Source organism: Ranitomeya imitator, chromosome 4, assembly GCF_032444005.1.
Source record: "Ranitomeya imitator isolate aRanImi1 chromosome 4, aRanImi1.pri, whole genome shotgun sequence".
NCBI classification, from domain to species: Eukaryota; Metazoa; Chordata; class Amphibia; order Anura; family Dendrobatidae; genus Ranitomeya; species Ranitomeya imitator.
The window spans coordinates 525258230-525278805 of record NC_091285.1 but is presented as its reverse complement, the minus strand read 5'-3'; the positions used below and the strand labels follow the sequence as shown (position 1 = coordinate 525278805).

The 20576-nt window shown below is 43.6% G+C and overlaps 1 protein-coding gene across 1 annotated transcript in view; it reads right to left on the bottom strand.

The window, feature by feature from the left end:
* LOC138676645 (ADAMTS-like protein 5) overlaps positions 1–20576 on the bottom strand; it is a 95327-nt gene that overhangs the window by 52478 nt on the left and 22273 nt on the right. The window contains exon 2 of the mRNA XM_069766146.1: positions 12819–12888. Within this exon, the coding sequence (XP_069622247.1) occupies positions 12819–12888 (70 nt within the window). The remainder of the gene's footprint in view (positions 1–12818; positions 12889–20576) is intronic.

The following is a 20576-nucleotide window of genomic DNA, read 5'->3' as shown; positions in this document are numbered from 1 at the left end:
TTATTTCTATTTTTGTAGGTAAAAACACTTCACCCACCCCCAGGTCACAGGTTCTGAGTCACTTGGATAAAGCAAAGAGAATACGGTGGACTTTGACAAGATTCTAATATGTCTGCACTTTGTCCTCACCTGTAAAGTCTAAGGCCGCCGTCACACATGCGAGTTTTACGGACGTAAGAGCGCAGAATCTACGTCCGTAAAACTCGCAAAAAATACGGCACAATTATTCTCTATGCCCCTGCTCCTATTTGCCGTATTTTACTGATCAGTATTATTCGGCTTTCTACGGCCGTACAAAATCGCAGCATGCTGCGTTTGTCACCGTACTGCGCAAGAAATACGCCAATGAAAGTCTATGGAAGCGTGAAAAATACGGATTACACACGGACAAGCAGTGTGACTTGCGAGAAATACGCAGCGCTGTTAGAGAGAAAAGCCGGTAATTCAGTGCGGTGTACAGTAAAATCACACTGACAGCTTACAGTCCAATAGATATAATAAATGTGTACACATAGAATAGGTATATATATATATATATGTCAGTGAGACACATATATGTATATATATTAATACTTATTCCAGCGCTATACAGCTTGAAAGCCGGTAATTCAATTACCGGCTTTTTCCTTCTCCTTCATAAAACCCGACATGATTTGAGACATGGTTTACATACAGTAAACCATGTCTTCTCTCCATTTTTTTTGCAGATTCCACACTACTAATGTCAGTAGTGTGTATCTGCAAAATTTGGCCGTTCTAGCTCTTAAAATAAAGGGTTAACTGGCGGAAAAAATTGGCGTGGGCTCCCGCGCAATTTTCTCCGCCAGAGTAGTAAAGCCAGTGACTGAGGGCAGATATTAATAGCCTGGAGAGGGTCCACGGTTATTGGCCCCCCCCTGGCTAAAAATATCTGCCCCCAGCCACCCCAGAACAGGCACATCTGGAAGATGCGCCTATTCTGGCACTTGGCCACTCTCTTCCCATTCCCGTGTAGCGGTGGGATATGGGGTAATGAAGGGTTAATGCCACCTTGCTATTGTAAGGTGACATTAAGCCTAATTAATAATGGAGAGGCGTCAATTATGACACCTATCCATTATTAATCCAATTGTAGTGAAGGGTTAAATAAAACACAAACACATTCTTTAAAATTATTTTAATGAAATAAAAACAATGGTTGTTGCAGTATTTTATTCAACGCCCAATCCAGTCACTGAAGACCCTCGTTCTGTGAGTAAAGAAACATAATAAACCAACAATATACTTACCCTCCGCAGATCTGTAACGTCCAACGATGTAAATCCTTCTGAAGGGGTGAAAACATTTTGCAGCAAGGAGCTGTGCTAATGCAGGCTGCTCCTCGCTGCAAAACCCCAGGGAATGAGGCTAAAAATAGATCAATGATCTATATTTAGCATCATTTGCGGTGAGGCGCCCTCTGCTGGCTGTTCATAGATCGTGGGAAATTACCTAGAAAGCCAGGGAGCCAGGGAGCTTTCTAGGTAATTTCCCACGATCTATGAACATCCAGCAGAGGGCGCCTCACCGCAAATGATGCTAAATATAGATCATTGATCTATTTTTAGCCTCATTCCCTGGGGTTTTGCAGCGAGGAGCAGCCTGCATTAGCACAGCTCCTTGCTGCAAAATGTTTTAACCCCTTCAGAAGGATTTACATCGTTGGACGTTACAGATCTGCGGAGGGTAAGTATATTGTTGGTTTATTATGTTTCTTTACTCACAGAACGAGGGTCTTCAGTGACTGGATTGGGCGTTGAATAAAATACTACAACAACCATTGTTTTTATTTCATTAAAATAATTTTAAAGAATGTGTTTGTGTTTTATTTAACCCTTCACTACAATTGGATTAATAATGGATAGGTGTCATAATTGACGCCTCTCCATTATTAATTAGGCTTAATGTCACCTTACAATAGCAAGGTGGCATTAACCCTTCATTACCCCATATCCCACCGCTACACGGGAATGGGAAGAGAGTGGCCAAGTGCCAGAATAGGCGCATCTTCCAGATGTGCCTGTTCTGGGGTGGCTGGGGGCAGATATTTTTAGCCAGGGGGGGGGCCAATAACCGTGGACCCTCTCCAGGCTATTAATATCTGCCCTCAGTCACTGGCTTTACTACTCTGGCGGAGAAAATTGCGCGGGAGCCCACGCCAATTTTTACCGCCAGTTAACCCTTTATTTTAAGAGCTAGAACGGCCAAATTTTGCAGATACACACTACTGACATTAGTAGTGTGGAATCTGCAAAAAAAATGGAGAGAAGACATGGTTTACTGTATGTAAACCATGTCTCAAATCATGTCGGGTTTTAGGAAGGAGAAAGAAAAAGCCGGTAATTGAATTACCGGCTTTCAAGCTGTATAGCGCTGGAATAAGTATTAATATATATACATATATGTGTCTACTGACATATATATATATATATATATATATATATATATATATATTCTTTTCTTTTTGGGACACATGGATCACTTCTATAGCGGTATGTTGGTTTTGCAAGCCTGCGAGAAAACCACGCAGTACGGATGCCATACGGATTACATACGGAGGATGCCATGCGCAAAAAACGCTGACACAGCCTGCCTACGGAGGAGCAACGGACCATTTTTTGGGGGACTTTTCAGCGTATTACGGCCGTAATATACGGACCGTATTGTTTTACGCTGTGTGTGACGCCGGCCTCAGAGTCTGGAGAGGGTGATGACGTGCTCACACCTCAGGCAGCTTTTACAAGTTTAATCAATTCAGCAATAAAAAATTGCTTTTCAAAGTCACTTGAACTCTACAGATTACTCTGAAAACAATTTTAGATGCTATAAACTCTAGCAAAAACTGCAGATAGCATATATTCTGTACACGCGTAACAGAACAAAATTACTTTTTTCTTCTTAGCGACATCATAGTTATTGTTAGATAAAGGCAACCTCTGTCTATATGCCCAATCAAGACACAAAAAAGTGCTTCTTTATCTGCCAGCACTGGTCAGTCTTTATAAAAATTATCAATTCTGAGGTAAAATCTGCATTCAGTGAAGACACGCTTTCCCATTACTGAGATAGGAGATGGCGGCTGTCACTGATACAATTCTATGTAGACGGGAGGAGAGAAAAGCTCCACCCTCATCCTCCCATCTAGATGGAATCTCATCAGTAGCAGTCGCCATCTCCTATCTCGGTAACGGGAAAATCTGTCTACACTGAATACCGATTTTACCTCAGAATTTAGAATTTTGGTTATGATTTATCAATTCTGGCAGAGAAAGAAGCAAATATCTCTGGTAAGATATAGTCATGGCCGAAAGTGTTGGCACGCCTGAAATTGTTCCAGAAAATGAAGAATTTCTCCCAGAAAATTATTGTAATTACCGTATTTTTCGCTTTGTAAGACGCTCCGGATTATAAGACGCAGCCCAAATTTTGAGGAGAAAAATAGGAAAAAAACTTTTTTTTAATAAATTGGTGGGGCGTCTTATAATCCATGCGTCTTATTACTCACCAGGGGTTGTGGCTGCAGCGGATCAGGGTCCCAAGGTCGGTGCTGGAGGCAGGAGTGGAGCATTGCTGCAGGCTGGGATAAGGGGGTCTGCAGGGGGCTCCTGTGCTGCAGGGGGCTCCTGTGCTGCAAGGCTGTCTCCGGGGCTGCAGGGCTGTCTCCGGGGCTGCAAGGCTGTCTCGGGGGCTGCAGGGCTGTCTCCGGGGCTGCGGGGCAGCTCTGGCGACATTTTGTGAAAGACCAGAGCCCCCCGGCAGTTCGTCCATGCGTTCCTGTATGACTGACTCCGGGAAAATGGCCGCCGGAATCTCGAGAGATGAGATCTCAGCGCTGAAATCTCATCTCCCGAGATTCCGGCGGCCATTTTCCCGAAGTCAGTCATACTGGAACTAACTCCGGGAAAATGGCCGCCGGAATCTCGAGAGATGAGATTTCAGCGCTGAGATCTCATCTCTCGAGATTCCGGCGGCCATTTTCCCGAAGTCAGTCATACGGGAACGCATGGACGAACTGCCGGGGGGCTCTGGTCTTTCACAAAATGTCGTCAGAGCACCCCGCAGCACCGGAGTTTCCAGGATCTCCCGGGACAGCAGCTGTTGTGATAAGGTAATTCAGTACCACAATGGACATAGAGGTCAGAGCACATACAGTGACCTGACAATAACCCAAAAACAGAACGAGCTCTGAGACGTGGGAACTCTGCTGACCGCAATCCCTAATCCTCTCCAACCACACTAGAGGCAGCCGTGGATTGCGCCTAACGCTCCCTATGCAACTCGGCACAGCCTGAGAAACTAGCTAGCCTGAAGATAGAAAATAAGCCTACCTTGCCTCAGAGAAATCCCCCAAAGGAAAAGGCAGCCCCCACATATAATGACTGTGAGTTAAGATGAAAAGACAAACATAGAGATGAAATAGATTTAGCAAAGTGAGGCCCGACTTTCTGAACAGAGCGAGGATAGGAAAGGTAACTTTGCGGTCAACACAAAACCCTACAAAAACCACGCAAAGGGGGCAAAAAGACCCTCCGTACCGAACTAACGGCACGGCGGTACACCCTCTGCGTCCCAGAGCTTCCAGCAAGCAGGAAAAAACAAATATACAAGCTGGACAGAAAAAAAACAGCAAACAAAATAGCAAAGCAGAACTTAGCTATGCAGAGCAGCAGGCCACAGGAACGATCCAGGAGGAAACAGGTCCAATACTAGAACATTGACTGGAGGCCAGGATCAAAGCACTAGGTGGAGTTAAATAGAGCAGCACCTAACAACTTCACCACATCACCTGAGGAAGGAAACTCAGAAGCCGCAGTACCACTTTCCTCCACCAACGGAAGCTCACAGATAGAATCAGCCGAAGTACCACCCGTGACCACAGGAGGGAGCTCTGCCACAGAATTCACAACAGTACCCCCCCCTTGAGGAGGGGTCACCGAACCCTCACCAGAGCCCCCAGGACGACCAGGATGAGCCATATGAAAGGCACGAACAAGATCGGGAGCATGGACATCAGAGGCAAAGACCCAAGAATTATCTTCCTGAGCATAACCCTTCCACTTAACCAGATACTGGAGTTTCCGTCTTGAAACACGAGAATCCAAAATCTTCTCCACAATATACTCCAACTCCCCCTCCACCAAAACCGGGGCAGGAGGATCAACAGATGGAACCATAGGTGCCACGTATCTCCGCAACAATTACCTATGGAATACGTTATGTATGGAAAAAGAATCTGGAAGGGTCAGACGAAAAGACACAGGATTAAGAACCTCAGAAATCCTATATGGACCAATGAAACGAGGTTTAAACTTAGGAGAGGAAACCTTCATAGGAATATGACGAGAAGATAACCAAACCAAATCCCCAACACGAAGTCGGGGACCCACACAGCGTCTGCGATTAGCGAAACGTTGAGCCTTCTCCTGGGACAAGGTCAAATTGTCCACTACATGAGTCCAAATCTGCTGCAACCTGTCCACCACAGTATCCACACCAGGACAGTCCGAAGACTCAACCTGCCCTGAAGAGAAACGAGGATGGAACCCAGAGTTGCAGAAAAACGGCGAAACTAAGGTAGCCGAGCTGGCCCGATTATTAAGGGCGAACTCAGCCAAAGGCAAAAGGGACACCCAGTCATCCTGATCAGCAGAAACAAAGCATCTCAGATATGTTTCCAAGGTCTGATTGGTTCGTTCGGTCTGGCCATTAGTCTGAGGATGGAAAGCCGAGGAAAAAGACAAGTCAATGCCCATCCTACCACAAAAGGCTCGCCAAAACCTCGAAACAAACTGGGAACCTCTGTCAGAAACGATATTCTCTGGAATGCCATGTAAATGAACCACATGCTGGAAGAACAATGGCACCAAATCAGAGGAGGAAGGTAATTTAGACAAGGGTACCAAATGGACCATCTTAGAGAAGCGATCACAGACCACCCAAATGACTGACATCTTTTGAGAGATGGGAAGATCTGAAATAAAATCCATAGAGATATGTGTCCAAGGCCTCTTCGGGACCGGCAAGGGCAAAAGCAACCCACTGGCACGAGAACAGCAGGGCTTAGCCCGAGCACAAATCCCACAGGACTGCACAAAAGTACGCACATCCCGCGACAGAGATGGCCACCAAAAGGATCTAGCCACTAACTCTCTGGTACCAAAGATTCCAGGATGACCAGCCAACACCGAACAATGAACCTCAGAGATAACTTTATTCGTCCACCTATCAGGGACAAACAGTTTCTCCGCTGGGCAACGATCAGGTTTATTAGCCTGAAATTTTTGCAGCGCCCGCCGCAAATCAGGGGAGATGGCAGACACAATTACTCCCTCTTTGAGGATACCCACCGGCTCAGATAAACCCAGAGAGTCGGGCACAAAACTACTAGACAGAGCATCCGCCTTCACATTTTTAGAGCCCGGAAGGTACGAAATCACAAAGTCAAAACGGGCAAAAAACAGCGACCAACGAGCCTGTCTAGGATTCAACCGCTTGGCAGACTCGAGATAAGTCAAGTTCTTATGATCAGTCAAGACCACCACGCGATGCTTAGCTCCTTCAAGCCAATGACGCCACTCCTCAAATGCCCACTTCATGGCCAGCAACTCTCGATTGCCCACATCATAATTTCGCTCAGCAGGCGAAAACTTCCTGGAAAAGAAGGCGCATGGTTTCATCACCGAGCAATCAGAACTTCTCTGCGACAAAACAGCCCCTGCTCCAATCTCAGAAGCATCAACCTCGACCTGGAACGGAAGCGAAACATCTGGTTGACACAACACAGGGGCAGAAGAAAAACGACGCTTCAACTCTTGAAAAGCTTCCACAGCAGCAGAAGACCAATTGACCACATCAGCACCCTTCTTGGTCAAATCGGTCAATGGTTTAGCAATACTAGAAAAATTGCAGATGAAGCGACGATAAAAATTAGCAAAGCCCAGGAACTTTTGCAGACTTTTCAGAGATGTCGGCTGAGTCCAATCATGGATGGCTTGGACCTTAACAGGGTCCATCTCGATAGTAGAAGGGGAAAAGATGAACCCCAAAAATGAAACCTTCTGAACACCAAAGAGACACTTTGATCCCTTCACAAACAAAGAATTAGCACGCAGGATCTGAAACACCGTTCTGACCTGCTTCACATGAGACTCCCAATCATCCGAGAAGATCAAAATGTCATCCAAGTACACAATCAGGAATTTATCCAGGTACTCTCGGAAGATGTCATGCATAAAGGACTGAAACACTGATGGAGCATTGGCAAGTCCGAATGGCATTACTAGATACTCAAAATGGCCCTCGGGCGTATTAAATGCAGTTTTCCATTCATCGCCTCGCTTAATACGCACAAGATTATACGCACCACGAAGATCTATCTTGGTGAACCAACTAGCCCCCTTAATCCGAGCAAACAAATCAGATAACAACGGCAAGGGGTACTGAAATTTAACCGTGATCTTATTTAGAAGGCGGTAATCTATACAAGGTCTCAGTGAACCATCCTTCTTGGCTACAAAAAAGAACCCTGCTCCTAATGGCAACGATGACGGGCGAATATGCCCCTTCTCCAAGGACTCCTTCACATAACTCTGCATAGCGGCGTGCTCAGGCACAGATAAATTAAACAGTCGACCTTTTGGGAATTTACTACCAGGAATCAAATCGATAGCACAATCACAATCCCTATGCGGAGGTAGGGTATCGGGCTTGGGCTCATCAAATACATCCCGGTAATCAGACAAGAACTCTGGAACCTCAGAAGGGGTGGATGACGAAAAAGTCAGAAATGGGACATCACCATGTACCCCCTGACAACCCCAGCTGGACACAGACATGGATTTCCAATCTAATACTGGATTATGGACTTGTAGCCATGGCAACCCCAACACGACCACATCATGCAGATTATGCAACACCAGAAAGCGAATAACCTCCTGATGTGCAGGAGCCATGCACATGGTCAGCTGGGTCCAGTACTGAGGCTTATTCTTGGCCAAAGGCGTAGCATCAATTCCTCTCAATGGAATAGGACACTGCAAGGGCTCCAAGAAAAACCCACAACGCCTAGCATACTCCAAGTCCATCAAATTCAGGGCAGCGCCTGAATCCACAAATGCCATGACAGAATATGATGACAAAGAGCAGATCAAGGTAACGGACAGAAGAAATTTTGACTGTACCGTACCAATGGTGGCAGACCTAGCGAACCGCTTAGTGCGCTTAGGACAATCAGAGATAGCATGAGTGGAATCACCACAGTAGAAACACAGCCCATTCAGACGTCTGTGTTCTTGCCGTTCAACTCTGGTCAAAGTCCTATCGCACTGCATAGTCTCAGGTTTAAGCTCAGGTAATACCGCCAAATGGTGCACAGATTTACGCTCACGCAAGCGTCGACCGATCTGTATGGCCAAAGACATAGAGTCATTCAGACCAGCAGGCATAGGAAATCCCACCATGACATCCTTAAGGGCTTCAGAGAGACCTTTTCTGAAAATAGCTGCGAGCGCACCTTCATTCCATTGAGTGAGTACGGACCACTTTCTAAATTTCTGACAATATACCTCTATCTCATCCTGACCCTGACACAGAGCCAGCAAATTTTTCTCTGCCTGATCCACTGAATTAGGCTCATCGTACAGCAATCCGAGCGCCAGGAAAAACGCATCAATATTACTTAATGCAGGATCTCCTGACGCAAGGGAAAATGCCCAGTCTTGAGGGTCGCCACGCAAAAAAGAAATAATAATTCTCACTTGTTGAACTGGGTCACCAGAGGAGCGAGGTTTCAAGGCCAGAAACAGTTTGCAATTATTTTTGAAATTCACAAACTTGGCTCTATCACCATAAAACAAATCAGGCATAGGAATTCTTGGTTCTAACATAGGCTTCTGAACCACCAAATCTTGAATCTTTTGTACATTTATAACGAGATTATCCATTGAAGAGCACAGACCCTGAATGTCCATGTCCACACCTGTGTCCTGAACCACCCAAATGTCTAGGGGAAAAAAAAGGCAAAACACAGTGCAGAGAAAAAAAAATGGTCTCAGAACTTCTTTTTTCCCTCTATTGAGAATCATTAGTACTTTGGGCCTCCAGTACTGTTGTGATAAGGTAATTCAGTACCACAATGGACATAGAGGTCAGAGCACATACAGTGACCTGACAATAACCCAAAAACATAGAACGAGCTCTGAGACGTGGGAACTCTGCTGACCGCAATCCCTAATCCTCTCCAACCACACTAGAGGCAGCCGTGGATTGCGCCTAACGCTCCCTATGCAACTCGGCACAGCCTGAGAAACTAGCCAGCCTGAAGATAGAAAATAAGCCTACCTTGCCTCAGAGAAATCCCCCAAAGGAAAAGGCAGCCCCCACATATAATGACTGTGAGTTAAGATGAAAAGACAAACGTAGAGATGAAATAGATTTAGCAAAGTGAGGCCCGACTTTCTGAACAGAGCGAGGATAGGAAAGGTAACTTTGCGGTCAACACAAAACCCTACAAAAACCACGCAAAGGGGGCAAAAAGACCCTCCGTACCGAACTAACGGCACGGAGGTACACCCTCTGCGTCCCAGAGCTTCCAGCAAGCAGGAAGAAACAAATATACAAGCTGGACAGAAAAAAAACAGCAAACAAAATAGCAAAGCAGAACTTAGCTATGCAGAGCAGCAGGCCACAGGAACGATCCAGGAGGAAACAGGTCCAATACTAGAACATTGACTGGAGGCCAGGATCAAAGCACTAGGTGGAGTTAAATAGAGCAGCACCTAACGACTTCACCACATCACCTGAGGAAGGAAACTCAGAAGCCGCAGTACCACTTTCCTCCACCAACGGAAGCTCACAGAGAGAATCAGCCGAAGTACCACCCCTGACCACAGGAGGGAGCTCTGCCACAGAATTCACAACAAGCAGCGGGCAGCAGCGGACAACCGCGGCAGCGGTGGTGGGCGATAGCAGTGGCGGGCGGCGGCGGGCAGCAGCGGGCACCCCCTCATCCCAGCCTGTAACGGTAAGCGGTATATCCACTTTGTAAGACGCACCCCCATTTCCCCCCCAAATTTTGGGGAAATAAAGTGCGTCTTACAAAGCAGAAAATACGGTACATATTTTTGTGATACACATGTTTATTCCCTTTGTGTGTATTGGAACAACACAAAAAAACAGAGAAAAAAAAGAAAATTGGACATAATTTCACACAAAACCCTCAAAATAGGTCGGACAAAATTGTTGGCACCCTCAGCTTAATATTTGGTTGCACACCCTTTGGAATAAATAACTGCAATCAATCACTTCCTATAACCATCCACAAACTTCTTTACACCTCTCAACTGGAATTTTGGACCACTCTTCTTTTACAAACTGCTCCATGCCTCACATATTTGAAGGGTGCCTTCTCCCAGCAGCAATTTTAAGATTGCGCCACAGGTGTTCAATGGGATTTACATCCGGACTTATAGCTGACCACTTCAGAACTCTCCAGTGCTTTGTTTCATTCCATTTCTGGGTGCTTCTTGAAGTAAGTTTGGGATCATTGTCCTGCATGAAGACCTATGACTTAGAATGCAAACCCAGTTTTCTGACACTGTGAACTACATTGAGACTCAAAATCCTTTGGTAATCTTCAGATTTCATGATGCTTTGCACACAGACAATGCATCCAGTGCCAGAGGCAACAAAACAGCCCCAAAACATCTTTGAACCTCTGCCATATTTGAATCTAGATACTATGTTCTTTTCTTTGCAGGCCTCATTCCATTTTTGGTAAATGGTAGAATGATGTGCTTTACCAAAAAGCTCTATCTTGGTCTCAACTGTCCACGAGACGCTGTCCCAGAGGGATTTTGGCTTAATTAAGTACATATTGGAAAACTGCAGTCTAGATTTTTACATCTGTGTGTCAGCAGTGAGTTCCTCCTGGGTCTGCTGCCATAGAGTTTCATTTCATAAAAATTTTGATGGATAGTTTACATTTACACTGATGCACCCTCAGCCTGCAAGAGAGCTTGAGTATTTTTGCAACTTGATTGGGGCTGTTTATCCACCATGTGGACTATCCTGCATTACAACCTTTCATCAATTTTTCTCTGCCATCCATGTTCAGGGAGATTAGCTACAGAGCCATGGGTTGTAAACTTCTTTATTGTGTTGCGCACCATGGTCAAATGGACAACAATATCTCTGGAGATGGACTTGCAACCTTGAGATTGTTGATATTGCTCAACAATTTTGGTTTCCAAGTTCTCAGACAGTTCTCTTCTACTCTTTCTATTCTCCATGCTTAGTGCGGCACACATAGACACACAATGCAAAGATTCAGTCAACTTCTCCCCTTTCTATCTGTTTTCAGGTGTGATTTTCATATTGTGCACACCTGTTACTTGCCACATGTGAGTTTGAATGAGCAATCACATGCTTGAAACAAAGTTGTTTACACACAATTTTGGAAAGGTGCCAACAATTTTGACTGGCCCATTTTGGGGGTTTTGTGTGAAATTATGTCCAACTTGCCTTTTCTTCTCTGTTTTTTTTGTGTTGTTCCAATACACACTAAAGGAAATAAATATGTGTATAACAAAACATGTGCAATTGTAATAATTTTCTAAGAGAAATACTTCATTTTCTGGATCAATTTCAAGGGTACCAACACTTTTGGACAGAACTATATATTACAAAGTTTCATATTTTCATGTGCACTATTGATTTATGAAGTAAAAATTAAAACGATGGATACTCTTTAAGCATAAAATTCATAATATAAACATATTCTTAAAGATGGTCCTGCAGGACGATAATTTTCCAAGAGATTGTTGGGTATCTTACCTATGGGTTCTCTGTCAAACAGCACAATAAAGGGGCACCAATGCTCCTCCAAGGGCTGAATAACCTTTATTCTTCACACAGGTTTATCAGCTCATAGTCGGTACTGTATTTATGTCACATAGGGTTCTATAGGCTAGATCTACAGAAGCCTAAAGCCTCCCATACACTTTACAATAGAGTGACTAGAACCTGCTGATTTTGGTGGGACTATCCTTACTCTCTCCAAACAGATGAAATAGGGTGAAAAAAAGGATTGTGCCATTATCTCTTTAGTTTCCATGGGAGAAAAGCCGCTGCCAGAGTAGTCAGGCAGCAGCTTTCACCACTTTCCTCACGGAAGAAACATGAACGTTCTCATATATATGGGGAAATAGGAAGAGACTGCCTAACAAAGATTCGGAAGACAGCGATCGCATGTACAACACAACATTCGTTATTGTTCTGACATATTACCCCTAGTAATCTAGACAATAGTGATCGCATGTACAATACATTTGTTATTGTTCTGACAAATAGCCCATAGTAATGAAAATTATTAAGGAGCCAGATTTGATATGTTCATTAGGTAATAGTGATTCTTCAAAGTTTGTAAGAAGTAGAGATAAGATTTGTTCAAAATGACTTCATTTCATCATTCGATCTTTGATGAAAAGATCTCCCACTCCCAGTATTTTTACTATTAACAGAGTCTTGCTTGATAAATATCCCAGGTAATCTAGTAATTAGCGCTGTCCATGAAATACATCTTCTGCATTACTGGATCACAGGGTAGAACTTAACCTGACATCTGAATAGAATGTAACCTCCTCAGTGATGAAGACCATTTTATTCCTCAATGCTTGGTTAGTCAAAAACAATTAAAAGACATGAAGAGGGATAACCAAGGAATTAATAACATAACCTCGCTATAGTGAAAAATGAGCATCAGTGTATGCCAGCTTGATACAGCAGACTGATCTGTACTATACCTGGCTGAAGGATGGAATAATAAGAAGCACCAGCACTGCACAGAAAGTTGCCAAACATTGATGTGCCAACCTGTAAGGCGAAAAAAAGACCCAGTAAGTGAATGAGTACAAAAGACAAATTAGATTTCATTTTTACCAAAGATGGTAGGTGACAGCATTAGAAGAAGTAAAAGGATATCAATACATTAGATTGGTGGGAATCAGACTCCTCAACCATCAGTTGTGGCAATTTCACTGCTTAACAAGCACACCTCTGCAGACTTCCTAATAGCTATGCCTGGCATTGCAGCTCATACCCAGCCAAACAAAATATACAAATCTATGCCACATAAACAAAGAGGACATGGTGCCTTTAAACAGTTGATTGTCGGGGTGGTGAAAGGGTGGTTGGAGAGGTCAGACTCCTAAAGATCTGATATTCTTCCCGTCAATTTCATAGGCACAAAACACTTTCTTGAGGGTATGTGCACACGTTCAGGTTTTTTCGCATTTTTTTCGTGTTTTTTCACTATAAAAACGCTATAAAAACTCATTAAAACGCATGCATTATGCATCCTATCATTTAGAATGCATTCTGCAATTTTTGTGCACATGATGCGTTTTTTTTACAGAAAAACGCATCGCGATAAAAAAAGCAGCATGTTCATTAATTTTGCGTTTTTCGCGTTTTCCCGCTATTTTATGCATTTGGAAAAAACGCATAAAAAAACGCGCAAAAAACGCATCAAAAATGCGAGAAAAAAAACACACAAAAAAACGCATGCGGATTTCTGGCAGAAATGTCCGGTTTTTGTCAGGAAAATTTCTGCCAGAAATCCTGACGTGTACACATACTCATAATGTGGATGTCTATGTGCCACCATGTTTATTTAGAGAACCCTCCTGAGTTTTTCTAAACAATGTTTCGGAAATTCCAATAATATATTAAAAAAGTATCAAAATAGAGAAGAAAAAATTTGCTCTTGGCTGCAACTTGCAATCCATATACAAGAATATGTAAATTACATTTTACAACATATCAGCTATATGCATCCAATAAACAAGACTTGTATGTCGTCTTCAGCACCACAGAAAATTCACTAGAGTAGAGCATGAAAGAAACACTATGTATGCTATAAAAGTGACGATATAGATATTAGCTTAGATGTAAGTTCTATATCAGTATATTTCACCCCAAAAGCAACATGATGTGCAATATATATCTAATATATAAAGCTGAATGTGTGTGTGTGTGTGTGTGTGTGTGTGTGTGTGTGTGTGTGTGTGTGTGTGTGTGTGTGTGTGTGTGTGTGTGTGTGTAAGTGCTGGAGGCAAATTGACAGCTGCCAGATGTGAACAAGTGGGAGAGTGAGAGTGATGGCGCCAAAGAGTATATACCGTACAGTTGCTAAGGTGGGGCCCCGACATGGGATACTTACCACACACGGGGATATGAACACACACACAAAATGCGCCACACACTACCATGTGCTTGAACACATATACCACCCTCAGCACACATTTCACCACACATACACCAACCTCGCCACATAAAAGTCGAAACACAAAAGTCGCCGCTCAAAACTCGCCACGCGCAAAACACGCCAAATGCAAAACTCGCCACACGTGCAAAACTCACCTCATGGAAAACTCGCCACACGCAAAACTTGCACCCGCGGAAAAATTGCCACATGCACAAAAGTTGCAACCCATGCAAAAGTTGCCTCACACAAAACTTGCACATACTCAAAACGCACCACACATAAAACTCGCCACGCGCAAAACTCGCCATGCGCAAAACTTGCTGCACACAACTTGCTACCCTAACCTGTCACATGCAACTCGACACACAAAAAGTTGCTACACGCATGTCGCCACACAAAACTCATCTCACAAAAGTCGCTACATGCATGTCGCCACATGCAACTCAACTCACCCTAAAACACACACAAGTCTGGTATTATCCTTCAAAAATAAAAATCTGATTAATAAGCAGACAAACTGCAAGAACAACAAATGTACCATATAGGAAATACGGCAGCTGTCAGTCACATTACCTGTCTATTATGTGTATGTGTGAGCTAATATATACTGCCAGGGGGGAGGGCTTCCTGTTCACTGGGGATTTATCAGGCTGCCAATTTAGCTTACAAATACTGAGGTAAAAATACTGACCAAATAACGTGTGAACGCGGTCTAATACAGGAGATGACATACAGGTATATACTGTATACAGGGGAGATGACACACAGATATATACTATATACAGGAGAGATGACACAGGTATATACTATATACAGAAGGAGATGACATACAGGTATATACTATATACAGGAAGAGATGACACAGGTATATACTATATACAGGAGGAGATGACACAGGTATATACTATATACAGGAGATGACATACAGGTACATACTATATACAGGAGGAGATATACAGGTACATACTATATACAGTGGGAGATGACACACAGATACAGTGGGGCAAAAAAGTATTTAGTCAGTCAGCAATAGTGCAAGTTCCACCACTTAAGAAGATGAGAGGCGTCTGTAATTTACATCATAGGTAGACCTCAACTATGGGAGACAAACTGAGAAAAAAAAATCCAGAAAATCACATTGTCTGTTTTTTTAACATTTTATTTGCATATTATGGTGGAAAATAAGTATTTGGTCAGAAACAAACAATCAAGATTTCTGGCTCTCACAGACCTGTAACTTCTTCTTTAAGAGTCTCCTCTTTCCTCCACTCATTACCTGTAGTAATGGCACCTGTTTAAACTTGTTATCAGTATAAAAAGACACCTGTGCACACCCTCAAACAGTCTGACTCCAAACTCCACTATGGTGAAGACCAAAGAGCTGTCAAAGGACACCAGAAACAAAATTGTAGCCCTGCACCAGGCTGGGAAGACTGAATCTGCAATAGCCAACCAGCTTGGAGTGAAGAATATCGTAGTTACTTACCGATAACGGTATTTCTCTGAACCCATGACGGCACTAACGAGAGAGAGGGATCCGCCCTCAGGGACAGGAAACCCACAGGTTAAAAAGGCGGGACCTCTCCTCCACCTCAGTTGGTTTACAGAGCCTTGCAGGGAATTTCTGCTGTAACTTAATTGGTTATTTTTACACAACAAAATATAACTGTATAACATATATAAGCTCCTCTATATATATATATATATATATATATATACACACACATTTTTTTTTTTTTTTTTTTTTTTTTATGCACACCTCGTGACTTAATTTATAAGTAGTGTGGACACCCATACGTGAAGGGAGGGAATATACAGGTGCCGTCATGGGTTCAGAGAAATACCGTTATCGGTAAGTAACTACGATATTCTCTTACCCCATGACGGCACTAACGAGAGAATTTCAAAGAATGAAAAATTTTAGGGTGGGACTACTGCCTCAAGAACTCTCCTACCAAAAGTTAAGTCTGAGGGAGAAGATAGATTAAGCTGATAGTGCTTGAAGAATGTAGAGGGGGAAGACCAAGTGGCTGCTCTACATATTTGATCTATTGATGCTCCACCACGTTCAGCCCAAGAGGTTGCCACCGACCTGGTTGAATGGGCCTTAATTGTGTCCGGAGCTTGTTCTCCGGAAGAGGTATATGACATCTTGATGGCATCTCTTACCCACCTCGCCAACGTGGCTTTCGATGCCTTGTGACCCTTATTTGGTCCCTGAAAGCAGACAAACAGAGCCCTCCCTTTTCTACACTCCCTTGTGGCTGATAGATAGTGTGTTAGACATCTCTTTACATCTAGAGTGTGTAGAGCCTCCTCTTTTTTGTTTTTTGGATTGGGGCAAAAAGATGGTAACGCTATCTCTTGAGATCTTCAGTCTAACTGAGTCTATTGAGGCATCTGCTAAATATGCAGCGGCCCCTTTCATCGCTGACACGGAGTCTAGTATAGACTCTCTCGGGGTTTTATTTTTTAATTGAGACTCCAAATGATCCAGCCAGACCATTAGTGCTCTAGCTGTACACGTAGCAGCTATACCGGGTTTTAGCCCCCCGCTGGCGGCCTCCCAGGACCCTTTTAGGAAGACATCGGCCTTTTTATCCATAGGCTCCTTGAGGGTCCCCATATCTTCAAAAGGCAGAGCGAACTTTTTAGAGGCTTTCGCGATGGCGACGTCTAATTTTGGCGCTTTTCCCCATGAGGCGCAGGCTGGGTCATCAAATGGGTATTTCCTTTTGGGTGTTAACAGTACTTTTTTGTCTGGTCTTTTCCACTCCTTTTTTATAAGGGCTTGAATTTTTTCATTTAATGCTGACAGAGCGGCGCCAGGTAACTTCCGGTTTACCCAGAGGTACCTTGCGCCGACCCCGGAAGTGACCCCAGCGCCTGCGCAGTAAGTTGCCGGACCTCGCGCGCGCGCTCACTACTTGCCGGCTCACAGGAGGGACGGAGCTTCTGCAGCCGCCGCTGCAATCTGCGTCTTGCCGCTTGTCGGTGACCGGCGTCACCACCCCCTGTGCGCCTCATGGACCGGCGGAGGAAACCTCCAGGTAGCCGCCGCTACCTATTACCGACCACTCCATTGAAAAGAGAAGAGGCAGGCTCGGTAACCTCTTCACTGCCTCCCCTCCGCGCATATCCACGAGGCCCGCCGACCCCGGAACGCGCCTTCAGGGAGGAATCCACCTGAACCGTGGCAGGGCCCCCCGCTGCCTGAACTCGGCCCGATGGTCCCTGGACTCCTGGATGGTGAGTTGTGGGATCCCCGTCGGGGACAGGAAACCGAACTGAGGTGGAGGAGAGGTCCCGCCTTTTTAACCTGTGGGTTTCCTGTCCCTGAGGGCGGATCCCTCTCTCTCGTTAGTGCCGTCATGGGGTAAGAGAAATCAACAGTAGGAGCAATAATTAGAAAATGGAAGACATAAAAGACCACTGATAATCTCCCTCGATCTGGGGCTCCACGCAAAATCCCACCCCGTATTGTCAGAATGATCACAAGAACGGTGAGCAAAAATCCCAGAACCACGCGGGGGGACCTAGTGAATGAACTGCAGAGAGCTGGGACCAATGTAACAAGGCCTACCATAAGTAACACACTACGCCACCATGGACTCAGATCCTGCAGTGCCAGACGTGTCCCACTGCTTAAGCCAGTACATGTCCGGGCCCGTCTGAAGTTTGCTAGAGAGCATTTGGATGATCCAGAGGAGTTTTGGGAGAATGTCCTATGGTCTGATGAAACCAAACTGGAACTGTTTGGTAGAAACACAATTTGTCGTGTTTGGAGGAAAAAGAATACTGAGTTGCATCCATCAAACACCATACCTACTGTAAAGCATGGTGGTGGAAACATCATGCTTTGGGGCAGTTTCTCTGCAAAGGGGCCAGGACGACTGATCCGGGTACATGAAAGAATGAATGGGGCCATGTATCGTGAGATTTTGAGTGCAAACCTCCTTCCATCAGCAAGGGCATTGAAGATGAAACGTGGCTGGGTCTTTCAACATGACAATGATCCAAAGCACACCGCCAGGGCAACGAAGGAGTGGCTTCGTAAGAAGCATTTCAAGGTCCTGGAGTGGCCTAGCCAGTCTCCAGATCTCAACCCTGTAGAAGGGAGTTGAAAGTCCGTGTTGCCAAGCGAAAAGTCGAAAACATCACTGCTCTAGAGGAGATCTGCATGGAGGAATGGGCCAACATACGAACAACAGTGTGTGGCAACCTTGTGAAGACTTACAGAAAACGTTTGACCTCTGTCATTGCCAACAAAGGATATATTACAAAGTATTGAGATGAAATTTTGTTTCTGACCAAATACTTATTTTCCACCATAATATGCAAATAAAATGTTAAAAAAACAGACAATGTGATTTTCTGGATTTTTTTTTCTCAGTTTGTCTCCCATAGTTGAGGTCTACCTATGATGTAAATTACAGACGCCTCTCATCTTCTTAAGTGGTGGAACTTGCACTATTGCTGACTGACTAAATACTTTTTTGCCCCACTGTATATACTATATACAGGAGGAGATGACACACAGGTATATACTATATACAGGAGGAGATGACACACAGGTATATACTATATACAGGGGAGATGACACACGTACATACTATATACAGGAGGAGATGACACACAGATATATACTATATACAGGAGCAGATGACACACAGGTATATACTATATATAGGAGGAGATGACACAGGTATATACTATATACAGGAGGAGATGACATACAGGTACATACTATATACAGGAGGAGATGACACACAGGCATATACTATATACAGGAGCAGATGACACACAGGTATATATTATATACAGGAGGAGATGACTTACAAGTATATACTATATACAGGAGGAGATGACACACGTATATATTATATACAGGAGGAGATGACATACAGGTATATACTATATACAGGAGAGATGACACAGGTATATACTATATACAAGAGGAGATGACATACAGGTATATACTATATACAGGAGGAGATGACACACAGGTATATACTATATACAGGAGATGACACAGGTATATACTATATACAGGAGATGACATACAGGTACATACTATATACAGGAGGAGATATACAGGTACATACTATATACAGTAGGAAATGACACACAGATATATACTAAATACAGGAGATGACACACAGGTATATACTATATATAGGAGATGACACAGGTATATACTATATACAGGAGGAGAGGACACACAGGTATATACTATATACAGGGGAGATGACACACGTATATACTATATACAGGAGGAGATGACACACAGATATATACTATATACAGGAGCAGATGACACACAGGTATATACTATATATAGGAGATGACACAGGTATATACTATATACAGGAGGAGATGACATACAGGTACATACTATACAGGAGCAGATGACACAGGTATATACTATATACAGGAGGAGATGACACATGTATATATTATATACAGGAGGAGATGACATACAGGTATATACTATATAAAAGAAGAGATGACACAGGTATATAGAGGAGATGACATACAGCAGGTATATACTATATATAGGAGAGATGACATACAGGTATATACTATATACAGGAGATGACATACAGGTATATACTCTATATAGGAGGAGATGACATACAGGTATATAGTATATACAGAAGAGATGACATATAGGTATATATTATATGCAGGAGGAGATGACACATAGATATATACAATATACAGGAGGAGATGACATACAGCGGGTATATACTATTTACAGGGGAGATGACATACAGGTATATACTATATACAGGAGATGACATACAGGTGTATACTATATATAAGGGAAATGACAAACATGTATATACTGAGGGGAAAATGAGAGGTGTGAGGTCAAAATGAGGGGTGTGAGGTGAAAATGAAAAGGTGTGACTGCAAAATGAGAGGAGTGAGGGAAAATAGTGGAGTGATCGGAAAATGACAGATGTGAGGCCGAAATGACAAGTGTTAGGGGGGAATGAGAGGAGTGAGGGGAAAATAAGAGGAGTGAGGGGAAAATGAGAGGTGTAAGGGAGAAAATGAGAGATGTGAGGGGGAAAATGAGAGGCATGATGGGAAAGTAAGAGAAGTGAGGTGCTATAACTAACCACAGATATTTACAATGCCCAGGCAACGCCGGGCTCTTCAGCTAGTATAATATATATCTATAATAAGAGATTTCCAAATCATTGTGTTGCATACATCAACGCATTTAAAAAAATATTACAGTCGCTATGTAAAATATAAAGAAAACAGGAACGCAATGATTTGGAAA